The sequence below is a fragment of the Geospiza fortis genome, unplaced genomic scaffold (assembly GCF_000277835.1).
Source record: "Geospiza fortis unplaced genomic scaffold, GeoFor_1.0 scaffold75, whole genome shotgun sequence".
In the NCBI taxonomy this organism is placed as follows: Eukaryota; Metazoa; Chordata; class Aves; order Passeriformes; family Thraupidae; genus Geospiza; species Geospiza fortis.
The window spans coordinates 4,261,206-4,274,627 of NW_005054360.1; the positions used below are offsets into that span (position 1 = coordinate 4,261,206).

At 38.9% G+C, this 13,422-nt stretch overlaps 1 protein-coding gene across 1 annotated transcript in view; it reads right to left on the reverse strand.

Annotated features, from left to right (window-relative positions):
* The window catches only part of PARD3 (par-3 family cell polarity regulator), a 397,383-nt gene that overhangs the window by 292,091 nt on the left and 91,870 nt on the right, over positions 1–13,422 (reverse strand). Inside the window, exon 2 of the mRNA XM_031059323.1 lies at positions 3,788–3,968. Coding sequence (XP_030915183.1) covers positions 3,788–3,968 — 181 coding nt within the window. The remainder of the gene's footprint in view (positions 1–3,787; positions 3,969–13,422) is intronic.

Genomic DNA, 13,422 nt, shown 5'->3' on the forward strand with positions numbered 1-13,422 from the left:
TGCACCAATTCCAGCCAGCTCTTAGCAATTTCTTAGGCCGTCCAGCCAGTGCTCTGGAGATACTGATCCTCCAGCCTTCAGGAGAATCTTACAATTAGCCCATATCTCCTTTTTAAGGAACTGAAGCACCTACAAGACATCCTGAAAACAAAAGCAACTATCTTCTAAAATGCACAGGCAGCTGCTTTGTGTCACACTGGCAGAAAGCAGTACCACACAAACCCAGGTGGGAAGCTCTACATGCACAATATGCTTGTACACCTGCCTGCTAAATATGTCACCGTGGACATCATTTACTTTTACAAGCAATCGCTTCAAGGAGCAAATAGTTCAATTTTATTAATGATATTTGTAATCACAGAGTTACAAAGGTTGGATCTCTGGGGGCCATTTGGCTTAACCAGTCCGCAGAAAGAAAGGACCAGGTGGACCAGGCTGTTCAGGGCCAATTTCAGTCAAGTTCTGTCCATCTCCAAGCACATGGAGATGCCACAATTTCTCTGAGAAGCTTGTTTGGCTGTCCAGGTGAGAATGGTTTTCCTTATTTCTAACTGGCATTTCCCTTGTCGAAAGTTGTGCTTGTTGTCTCCAGCAATAACGTGCCTATGTGAGAAGAATCTGGCTTCATTTTCTCAATACCCTTCCATTAACAGCTGAAGAAAAAAGAGACTCTCCAAGCCCCCTTATTCCCCTTAAGGGAAAAACATCAGCTCTCCAAACCTCTCTACCAGTCTTATAATGTTTTCCAAATAACGCTACGTATGAAAACTGCTTTTTCACTCTAACTGCTGAAATAGTCAGAGACTTGTTACACATAATCACACCAAGACAAATAACCAAGGGTGGTCTTAGTTCTTGAACAAGCTAAATAATTTTAAAGGAAAACAAGACAAAGAGATGACCCTTTTCACAGTATCTCATGAAGCTGAAAGGGATTTTATTTACAATATTTAAATGCAGTACTGTGAAACAAACAACTTGGTTCACAGGCAGCGCACCCGCTGCTGAACTGTCACTGCCTGACATCCTGTCTTATCTGCCAAATTGCTCATTAGGTTTGGCAATTTTCACCTGCGCCTCCAGTTTATATTTCAGCAGGGAATAAACATCAGTCTGCTTTAACAATCTTCTGCACTGAGCTTCCAACCTCTTCCCAGAAAACATGCAGGCACAACACAAAAAATGCCTTGTGTACTGTATGCTTAAAAAAAAGATGCAGCTGAAGTGATGAAATACAATAAAAAGTTTAACTTGGGTAACAGAAAAGCAGTAAAAAAGAAAGAGCTAGATAAGAAACATAAATAAATCAACTGCTTGTATCAATGAATTATGTTTTCACAGTGCAAAACAACAGAGGAGGTATGAGCCAGCCTCATTTTTGTTTCCATGTTTATATGGGATGATGGAATTTGACACAAACACCCCCTCCCCAACATGCGAAGTACAGGCTGTGTTTGTGCACGGGAAAAGAGGGACTCCAGATGAATATTACTTTTCCAGCTGGACCTGATCTAGCTAACCTTTCCCTTGCTGGGAGAGGAGCGATGGTGTGATCTATAAACAAACAGAAGGGGTAGCATGGCAACCAGAACAAAGAGAGGAGAATCTCAGCAGGCTTTGAGCCCCAGCCCAATGCAGGGAGCTGCTGCCTGGGAGCAGAGGGTGCAGGTAAGCAGGGGCACAGAGCACAGAACCGCGTGGAACGGCCGAGGAGCAGAGCCCACGCACCAGCAAAAAGCACCGGAGATGTAAAACAAAACGTCTCAAATGCTATAAACCAATTTCAGCCGGAATACTGTTTTTCATTTGTTAGAAGTAAAATATTCACCGCCAACCCTGCAATTAGCTGGAAAATTACAATAATTACAGCAATTTTGTATCCCATCTCCAATCCAATTAATAGATATATGACCTTGTCAACATGTAATAATCAGGATCTGCATCTACCGCAAAACTGGATGGGTTTTATTTGCTGAATAGAACTTACACACTAAGAAGATAATTATTTGAAATACTGAGAATACCATTTGTATGCTATGCTTCACTTCACAAGTTATAAAGGAACAACAATAAGGATAGTATTTCCATTTTCAATGTATATTTAAATGAAATTCCTGAAATAGGTATGTTTAATATGGGATAATATTACTGCACTGGGATTCCAAGCCTGTGGTTGGAACATTTAAAACTGAAACACATCTATCAACATTTTAAAAAAGGTATTAGATAAATAGGAGAACATTTCTGATAACATATTTATTACAAATTGTTTCACACACCTAATTTGTGCATGTTCCTACAAAAAGTGTCAAAGAGCTATAATCCTTACCAACAGTTTTAGAAGTCTTCTGTATTTCTAAAGTTCTTTGTATTGAAGGATCTCAAATCCCTTTTTGGTCATCTTAGCAATCAGTGAACTAGCCAAGTGCACCACGTATTTTCCAGAATGACACCAAAGATAAGTGAGCTGTCCAATATATCACTGAGTTTTATCTGTACTATATGATTTTGATGCAGTAAAATTCATGTATTGTAAAATATACCAGATAATCACACTAAGGAGAAAATGTGTATGCATTTGCCTGCTCTAACCCCTGCTAAGTTGAGAACCAAGGAGGACAGTTTTTTGGTTTATGCATGGAAATGAGATGTGCATTTAGCAGTGACATACTCTAGTGACAGCAAAATGGAAGGGTCCTGAAATTCCAGGATACTTCTTTATTCTGCCATTAATCCTTCCCTAATTTAATTCTGTGTTGCAATGAAGCATAGTTATAGCTTGAAAAGACACACATTCAGCTCTTTGTAAGCTAATTTTTAAAAGCTATTCCCTCAATCGTACAGAAAACATTCTGGTACAAAACCCCTCAAACTTAACAGAGTAGTCACTTTTCCATTTGCATTTTACCTGACTGCTTAAACACAGATTTTATCCACTAATAAAACACCTACACAAAATCAGTCTCTTGGAAATTACACATGGTTATTTTAAACAATGTATCTGTAAAATATCAAAGGACTGATAATACTAAGAATCTTGTGGAGTCCCTATTTCAAAAGTTCAAAATTATAGACATTGCACATAAAAGGACACAATGCCTTATCCACATCGTCTTGTTTGCGTGCTACTTTTAACAACAATGAAAATTGCAAAGTAAATTACATTCCATAATTTTTCTTCTTAATAAGTTCAAATATTCAAAGAACCTGCCTGAGCAAGAAATGCAAAAAGTAATTCCTGTTATGTGGTTTTCCAACAAATGTTCATCACATTGAAATAAAATAAAGGGATGTTTCTGGATGTAGTTTCTGCTTTTCAAAGTGTCTTTTTGCAACACAGTAAATGCATATATTTTAGCAGGTGTTTTTATGGAAAGGTGACAGCATAACCTAGCAACATTGACAGGTTAAGTAGAAAGTGCTCCTATCTTTAGTTTCTTTTCACCATTTTGTTAATTAAATGGAACAAAACTGGCAAACCGAAAATTACACCGTGCAGCAACTACATTTGGAGATATTGCTGTGATTTTCACTGTGAGGACAATTTTAAACTGGCAGCCTAGAAGAAGCTTATGGCTGCTAAAAGCAATTTATAAATAATTTATTAAAACAGAACAGGTTTGTTTACTTGCATGCAGGAAGCATTTACGCAGTTTCTCGGTTCTGATCAGCTTTCGATAAGAACAGATAATGAATCATTTTTCCCAGCAGCATGGATGGGTAACAGCACTTGGCATCTTTGTAAATTTAGACAAAGCACATTGAGATACCAAGAGCATTTACTCACTTGCACGAAGGACTGACGGCGTGACCTCGATTTCACTTGTTGCTTGGTAAGGCTGGAAGGCCGATGCCGCGTTGGAGCCAAGCTCACTGCCAAAAATCTCTGGGCTCTGCGTGCCTGTCGAGCTGGCACTGGTGCCATCACCCCCATGGTGTGGATCTTGCTCATCAAACACAGCCACGAGCTGCAAATGACAATTTAATCTACTGTTAAAAAAAGACCTCAACACCATCAAAGTGCCATTGTAGATCAGCATTTCAACATTTCTCCCCAGCAAAGAGCAAGAAGTGTCTATCAGCAGAGACTCCAATCAATGCCTAGATCACATCATCAGCCCAAGAAAGGCAGCCATTAACTGGATCCTACAAAGGGTCAACAGCTCTGATAGGACACAAAACTCATCACTGTGAGCCACAGAAAGAATGGCACCAAGGCAGGAAAGCAAGGGTTCCACCTTCCCGAGGAAACCACTTCATCTTACCCAGAAATGCAGAAAACTGAGTGTGGATTTATACCTGTGCACTGGAATTCAACATCTGTGTTTAGATACCTCTATACACATCACTACTACAGAGTCAAATCACGAGCAAAACCACAGTTTTACAGAATAAAAACATTCAAGAAGAAGGCATGTTTACAAACACTGAAAGCTACAGACTATGCAAAGCCAAGGAAGTGTTATAATCACAACCAGTCATCATTTATTAATCTGCCATCTATTATCATGACTTAAGTTGTGGGCTTCTCTTCCAAAATTTCTTTAGTCAGATTTATGGAAATACTCTGTATCTGTTAGCCATCAACTTCTCCAAGACAAGTTTGAAATCTCAAGTCCCATTTAGAACTTTGCCAAGTCAGTAATCTAATAAAAATTTACTAAATCTGTGTTCACCACTGCAAGAAAAATGGGAAAACATCACAGTGATTTTTGATTAACCTGAGATATTTTTCCCACTGTAAATGATTTTGTGCACTTATTTGAAACAAATAATTTATCCCAATTTATCTTTTGTAACATACTGAAAGAGATAACACCAGCTCTTATACACATTTCATTTTAAAACCTAATCTTCAAGACAGAGAAAAAAGTGTTATGGATAGCAGCATTCTGCAGCCTGCAAATTAACCTATAATATAATATTTGAAAGACATTTCCAAGAAAGTATTACATTCTTCTGTTCAAATTGGTAGGGTAAATGGAGCAAATCAACTTAAACTACGCTGGTCTCTGCAAATTGTTTCTTCTGTTAGCAAAACAGCTAAAACTTTATGTAACTGAAAGGCAGAGGTCATTTTCTCTTTTTTTTAAGCGATTTCAACATCATCTCAGCTAAAAAGACTTTAATAATAGTCCCTTTACCCAAATTTAACTTACATAAGCATCAATAAAAAAATTTTAAAATGCAACTCTAAGGCCGAGTGGAAACCATTTGGGAATTCAGCTTTTGAAAGTACTCTCAGACATTTTGAAACTACAGGGAGTAGCGAACTTCTGCCAATAATTCCATATCTAATGCAAAATTTAGGCTCAGGCATGTAAAAAACAGAAAGAATAAACTGGTAATGGATAAAGGATCCATGCTCTCTCCAGTGCTAGTCGAAAGGCAGGTAGCAGCAGGAAAACCAGACTGCAGCTGCAGACAGCTGGAACATGTTTTTACCATAAAAGTCATTATTTTATGCTTGAGAAATCTACAAACAAAAGAGACGTGACAACACCAAAATGTCAGTAGCTCAAGAGTATTGGAAATTTAATTTTCTAACACAATGTGAAATATCAATGCTTACAAAAATATGCTTCTAAAACTTTACTCATAACTCTCTTACTGTTTTATAGCAAGCTAATTACCAATCTCCAGCAACTGAAAATAAATGAATCCACAAGTGAAGGTCTGTAAGATATTCCAAAAAAAGACAAACAAAGCATTTAAGAATTCTATGAAATATCAAATCTTTTTGTCCTTCACATGTCATGTATCAAGATAAATCCCCCAATTACATTCTGTTCCTTTGAGGCTGATTGAAAAATATTATTTGATGCATTCAGCTGAAAGTATTTCATAGATATTATATATATGCAAAAAGGTATGTGCATATAAATCTCTATATATGTTATCTCCTACACTAAGTCGCCTCCAGCTTTTTGCCTATTCCTGACAGTCTACAACCTATAACTTCAGAACATCTAAAAATGAATGTTTCTTATTTCAAGCTTAGCTTTTGATCTTATTGGGTTTTTTTCAGGTATTCACAGTTTTGACAGCTTCAAACCTTCAAAAGGCTTCAGTTTCATTAAAAGGCATACCAAATTGTAACATTTTTTTAGTGTGAAGAAACACAATCCATGTTAGTCTTATCCAAATCTAATTAGCATTAGGAACACAGGTTAGGAAGTTCATTGTGAAACAGCACTACAATGGTACAGTAGCCATCTGGACTACAATAGCTCAGTCCTCATAATAAGCCAGAAAGTCTTTGGGACTGGAAGATTTAATGCAAATAAACACCCTTGAATCTTGATTTCCAGACCCTGGCATGCCATTCTACAAGACTGAGTGTGTGGGAAACAAGAACAGCCAAAATATCTTGCACTGTATTATGGTATCGAGCATTTATCTGATTTCTTCAGAGACCCTTTATTTTATATGGCCCTTCAAACATCCTTTATTTAAATCAAAAGAGATTATTCAAGCATCTTGCGCTGAATTATGGTATCGAGCATTTATCTCTGATTTCTTCAGAGATCCTTTATTTTATATGACCCTTCAACCATCCCTTATTTAAATCAAAAGAGATTATTCAAGGAGAGGAATTGTACTGCTGGAGGCCCAGAGATCACATCGTGACTACTGTCCTTGCAGGAACAAGAAACAAAACAAAAAACTTCCAGAGACACCTTATGCAATGTGGAAGGAACCACAAGAGTAGGTCACAGAACAAGAAATAAAACAAAAAACTTCCAGAGACACCTGGAAGTGTGTGTGGAAGGAACCACAAGAGTAGGTCACTGGAGCTATGAAGAATTCCTTGCTGCAGGAATCCACAGCCATAAACACTGCTCTGTGCCAGGGAAAAGGTCTCTTGATGAGTCATGTTTAAAGACTACAGAAATGTTTTTAATTTGGCAAAGAATGGAGACCACCATTACTAGACCAGCTTTAATCAGCCTTAAATCAACGGTAAGCCTACGGTATTTTGCTGGGCTTTAGGCATCAGATTTACAACGAGAGCAGAAAACAAAGATGACTGTCTTTTCTGGAAACATCATCTTTACTGTCAGGAGACTACTTCTATATGGATCTTTTTCTTCTTTAATAAGAAATAAAGTTACCCTGATCTTTTGAGAATCACTCTATTATTTCCAACACCTGAGATGAGCTGTGCCTCCTGTTCTCTGTCCTTCAGTTTTAGATCTCATCACCTGCAGTGACCTGAGAAACTCATCATAACACCCACTCTTATGCAGAAATGACCACCAGAAGGACTGAACAAACCATAGTAATGCATTAATAAAGTCAATATTAGACCACTATCAGCTCTTTGAAAGAACTTCCACCGAAATTTAGTGAGTATTGATGCCATTCAGTTTAATTTTATTTTTCGTTGTGAAGACAAGCCCACATCAAAGACCAAATATCATATCAACAGCTAATAAAAAATTGTAATATATTTTATCTATCCAACATTCCATGGAACCTCAACTTAAATGCATCAAAGACATGAGAATATGGTTTAATAGGTTACAGTAGTTTTAATCACCTGAGGCAACAAGACACTCTGCATTTCTCAATCACTGAACTAAAAATCTGCAAATAGGAAATAAAATCAAGTAAAAACAAACCACCTTGTCATCTCAAAACAAATTTAATAAATGATAGGCTTCATTCAGATTGGCATGCTAACATTTCTTATTATAATATGGCAAAAGCAACTGAAAGGTGAGAGGCTTTATTATCACCATTTATCATGGTAAGACGGCATAGGAAGTGTCACCAGTTTGAACAATATAAGATTTTGGTTCCCAATGAATATGTATATAACTTTTCAAGAAAAAATAAGTTTCAAATATTCATTAACACATTCAGACATAAAACCAGCAGTTTTGTTCGGATCATAATTTATGGAATATTAATCCCATTGCAGCAATGGAATTAGAGTAAACCTTCAAATGGTCAACTGCATAAAGTAAAATACTTTTTATACTCCACAGCAAGAAACACAAGCAATTTTGTGTAAATTACCAACAAAAAATACAACTTTTTTAAAAAGCAATAGCATTCAGTATTTGACCAACAGGTTTTCTCTTTTTAGAAATACAAAACTGCAATAAAACTCAACAATTACCCCAGCTGTAAAAAGCACACTTATGATCATTAGTATATTTCAAGAGGTGCAAGGGAATTTTTTATTGCCATCCTTACCCTCTGAAGACAAAAAAAAAATAGGAGTACAGTTTAAAACCAGTGACTTGATGCTCTTCTCTTTTGACTGATACAAGTCTTTCCACAGCAGACAGACAATGAAGGGAGAGTAACATACTTTTTTCTTTTGCTAAATATGCTAGCTTCATCAAGCAAATGCCTTATGAAGAAATTAATTCACAGCCTGAAATATCAAAATCAATGTTTTACTGAGGGACCTTTGGATCTGGGGTAAGAGGAAGGCATTCCAGCATATTACTGTATTCAGCACTCCAAAACACCAGGTTTTACTGAATTAATTACAATCCAACATCTTGTTCTTTCTAAAAGAGAGGATGAGCGTCTCTATTGGTCTGTCTGGGACTCAACACATGATGCTAACCAGGTTATATTTACTTAAATAAATAAAAGGCAAGAAGATTGATTTATTTTAATATTGACACAGCAGCAGCAGTCTGCATTCCAACATTAATTATTACAATTTCCGTCTATTCTAAAGTAATTAAAAATTAGTAAACACATATGCAGTCTTAATTAATAGACTAGATTAAGCATTTGAATGTTAATTAACTGGATTAAAAAACTATTTCCACCAGCAATGGCTGTTTACATTTTCATTAAGCATTACTATCATATAAACCAATTCATTACTATCAAATGGTCTGATCAGGTCATCTCTCTTCAGCATCAAATCACAAATCCTCCACTCCAAAGAAATTCGTAAAGCTGGAAACTTCTGCTGTATTCTTCCACTACTATGACAAGATTGTCCAAAAAATCCCTTGAATTCTGCATATTCCTAGGTACATGTCCAAAATTTGCTAATTCTTCAGTGATATTTAATGATGAATCTGATACTGGCTCATGCGTAGGCACCAGCAATGATTTCAGATTTATTTTAGTATCAGTGAGGATTACAGCTCCATTGTCCTGCTAGAAAGACAGCAACTGATCATTTGGTTTTCATACCCTCTGGGTTTCACAGAGGCTCCACACTTCTTATCCAATCTTTTTAAGACTGAGTGAAACTGAAATCACTCACCTTTTTAGATTATTAGGAGCCATTTTAAATATCTGGTTTCTTCTCACCAGGACACTTTGGAGATACATCCCTACAAGAACATTCCCAATTTGTTCTGCCTGTTCAGTGGCCAGTTGTTCAGAAGTTACTCTGCTGAGCAACCCAAAGTGTCTGCATTCCCCTGGCTGAACCCTGCATTTCCAAGTCTCTGCAACTTCCAGATGTGATGTTCCCTTTCACAGCTGCTATGGTCTTCTGGCATTTATGCTGCACAGCTTCTCCTGCAGGATGGCCATCCATTGACAAACGGCCTTTCACACCAGATGTCATTTTTCTTGCTCCAGGAGAACAAGGAGCACAGACCTTGTGAGACAGCTCCAAGTGATGGAGCCGCTCAACCACACACCTGTGGTGAGGCACCAATGCTGTCAAGGATTCTGGCTCTCAGTTTATGCTTAATAACTGAACTTAATAACTGAACCTTTATGGGCCTTGAAAATAGACTTTGGTGGTTCAAATAAGACTCTAAAATCTAAATTAGCCTTGTGGAAATATCTTCCCCTTAAAGTAGCTACTTTCAGCATTTCCTTTAACCTCCAAAGCCAGAGGGTTAAGGCCAGCCTGTCCTGTGTAGGCCTCTGTCTGCACTCATGTGACAGCCATGGGCTGCTGATAAGGGAGATTTAACCCCTCTCACAGCACAGCCTTAAGCTTTCAGACATGTGCAGCAAGTGCCTGGGAAGAGGACATGAAGAAGGCTGGCAAAAAATTTAAAGATGCACATCACTGGCATCCTTTTCTCAGCATAAAGCATTTCCAGTGTCAAGCAAGACTGTACAGTGGTGACCAACAGAAGTGACTACACACATCCTATGCAACCAGCACAGCTGAGGGAGATGACAACAGAATACAAGCACAGTTCTCCAGCAGCTCCTGAGGGTTGGAAAAAACCACTTTTACCCAAAGCAGTCTATGTATTACTCAGTCCATGTTACAATGCAGAACTAAGGAGTAGCTGTTTAATAAGGCCCAGCAGTAAATCAAATTTCAGCTAATGGCACCTCAGACTCCATAACATCCCAAAACACAAGTTGCTTGTGAATGAACAGATGAGTGTAAGGAAAAAAAAAAACATAAATTCAGGAAAATCTCTAGCAAGGGAGTAGCCAATTATTATTTAGAAATGAAAGAAACTAAATACAAAATCAATTCGTAGGTTTTCTGATGACTGAACTGACTGTAATAGCCCCATGGCAGACCCAAATTCTTATTATTCCTTGAGCTTCACTTCTCTACATGGCTCATTGAAAACCCATTTAAATATAACTACTGTTTCAATGAGCTAGTAAGAGAAAATACAGAATAGATACTTCCACAATAATACCCTATTGCCCACAGATATATTAAAAAAAAATCAATTAACAAAATAGCAGCATCTAAGAGTCATTCTGTGCTGGATGCGATGCGCAACCTGAGCATCCCCTTTACAGACTTAGACATCACCCAGCATGCTAAAAGGAGAAAAAGGGAAAGCACTGTTTCAATTTAGGATAAGCTGTAGCACAAACAACAAACCTCTATATTTTCAAGAAAATCATTACCTGTCCTAATTAATCACTTCAGCCATGAAACTAGAACAAGCTTTTCATAAAACTTTTCAAAGTTGCTGGAAGGGAGCCAAACAAAGAACTTTTCACAATAACTTTACTGCATTATAGCTTTTGCAAAAATAAGGACATTTAAAAGGTCATATTCCACCATCATATTAATACTTTGTATTCCATTTTCAGTGAATTATACAGAAGTGTAAGCTCATACAGAATCATAGAAAAACCTGAGCTGGAAAAGACATCTGGAGATCACTAATCCAAGCCCTTGTTCAAAGCAGAGTCAGTGAGAGGAGGCTGCTCAGAGCCACATCCAGTTGCATTTTTTAATAACTTGAAATATGGACAGTCCACAACCTCTCTAGGCTCTCTCCCAGCATTTGGCCCTATTGGTCCTTTTCCCTGTATGGAGTTGAAACTTCCCTTGTTACAACATGTCTCCTGTCCCTCACACTGCTCCTGCGCAGCTCAGAGCAAAGCCCAGTTCCATCTCCACCATCCCTGACAGAGAGCAGTCACATCAAGGCTGCTGTGTCTTAGGGAGCCACACGGTCACAGAGCCCCCCTAAAGGTCCCTTAGCCCTGTGACAGCTTCCAGCCCACCCCGACAGCCTAATTCACCCTGACAGCCTCTGGCTGGGCCATCACTGCAATGTCTTCCTTGTATTCAGAAGCCCAAAATATTCCAGAAGCAGAGAGAAATAAACACAGAATCATTTGGGTTAAAAGGGACTTTAGAGATCATCCAGTTCCAACCCTCCTGACATGGGCAGGGGCATCCTTCACTAGAGCTCCATCCAACCTGGCCTTGAACGCTCTCAGGGATGGGGCATTCCCAACCTTCTGGGACAACCTCCTCCAGTGCCTGACCACCATCAAAGTAAAGAATTTTTTTTCCTAATATGTAATCTAAACCTACTCTCAGTTTGAATCCATTCCCTCTTGCCCTGTAACTGCATGTCCTTGCAAAAATCCTTCTCTCTCTCTCTTTCTTGTGGGCTCCCTTCAGGTACTGGAAAGCTGCAATTAGGTCACCCTGAAGACTTCTCTTCTCCAGGCTGAACAATCCCAATTCTCTCAGCCTTTGCTCACAGGAGAAGTGCTCCATCATCCTGGTGGTGTCACTCCAACAGGTCAATGCCCTTCCTGTGCTGGGACCCAGAGCTGGATGCAGCACTGCAGACAGGTCTCATCAGAGCAGAGCAGAGGGGCAGAATCCCCTCCCTCGCTGTGCTGCCCCACAGGGCTTTGGATGTAGCCCAGGGTACAGCTGGCTTTCTGGGCTGTGAGCGCACATTCCCAGCTCAGGCCCAGCCTCATCACTTCTCTAAACCTGCTGACTACAGACCTGCTCATATAGCCCAGGGTGGAGCTGGTTATCTTTACCACAAGGGCACTCCTGACCCATGTTCTTCAGGTTCTCCACCAGGTCTGTCTCTACAGGAAGCAGCCTCCCACCCACACTGCTGAGAGGGGTTATTCCAGCTCACATCCAGGACTCTGCATTTACCTATGCTGAACATAATCCACCCCCTCAAAACCCTATGAGATAAAATAACCAGTGCTGGAAAATACACCACAGGTCTCAGTGAAAGTCGTTCCCAAATCTGCTAAGTAAGCACCCCTCGCTTTCAAAGCTCAACATAACACACGAAGTTAAATCATATTTGCAAAATCAAAACTCATCTATTGATTTGAAGGACACTAATTTTACAGGTAGTTTTAAAATCTTCTGCTTTCATGATACTTTACATCTAAGAAATTATTCTGAAGTAAATATACAAGCTTTTTATTAAAACATCGCTTTAGCGTATTCATTTCCCATGGCACTTTGATCTGAGAAATTCTAGAATCAATATTAAATTGCAATCTAATCCTCTCCCAGTAGGAATTAAATGCACTTTTAGGTACTATCCTGTAAGTTCCCATGCTATTAAAAATATTTCAAATATATTTAAAATGTTAAAATATTTTAAAAACTAATTTCATATTATGCCTATTTAAAATATTTTTTCTCTTCTTCCCCCTTCCTGAGCAACAGTCTAAAAGCAAGTGTGATTTTGGCACCCTGGAAAAGTCATTTGTGTATATTCTGTCTGAATTGCTCTTGACCTGACCTCTGTGGTGTAAATCAGGCTGAGGCTTAGACAAAGAAATAAGACAATAACTGAACGGAGTTAGAATTATTTCAAGGACTATTAGCAGTAGCTGCCACTGAGCTGCCTGCTTGCTTGGCTGGATTTGGTTCTCCACGACCTCACCCCCTGACTGTACCAGACAACACTTCTACATACAAGGTACTGTCCAAGACCTGAACCACCAGCCCACACGTACACACTGACAGACAGACACAAGGACAGACAGGGCTCACACAGATTATCCTGCAAAACCCTTCTGACATGCTTACCTGGCTAAACCTACTGCATGGACACAGCAAGCTCAACACCAGGGCTGGATCTTGGCCTTCATGAGCAGCTAACATCCAAAGACATCCACACTGGTCAGCTCTTAGAGACAGACAACCCAGAAATGCAGAAACACCCCACACTTTGTGGACTGATAGAACAGGCAGGAGGACAATGGGGACAG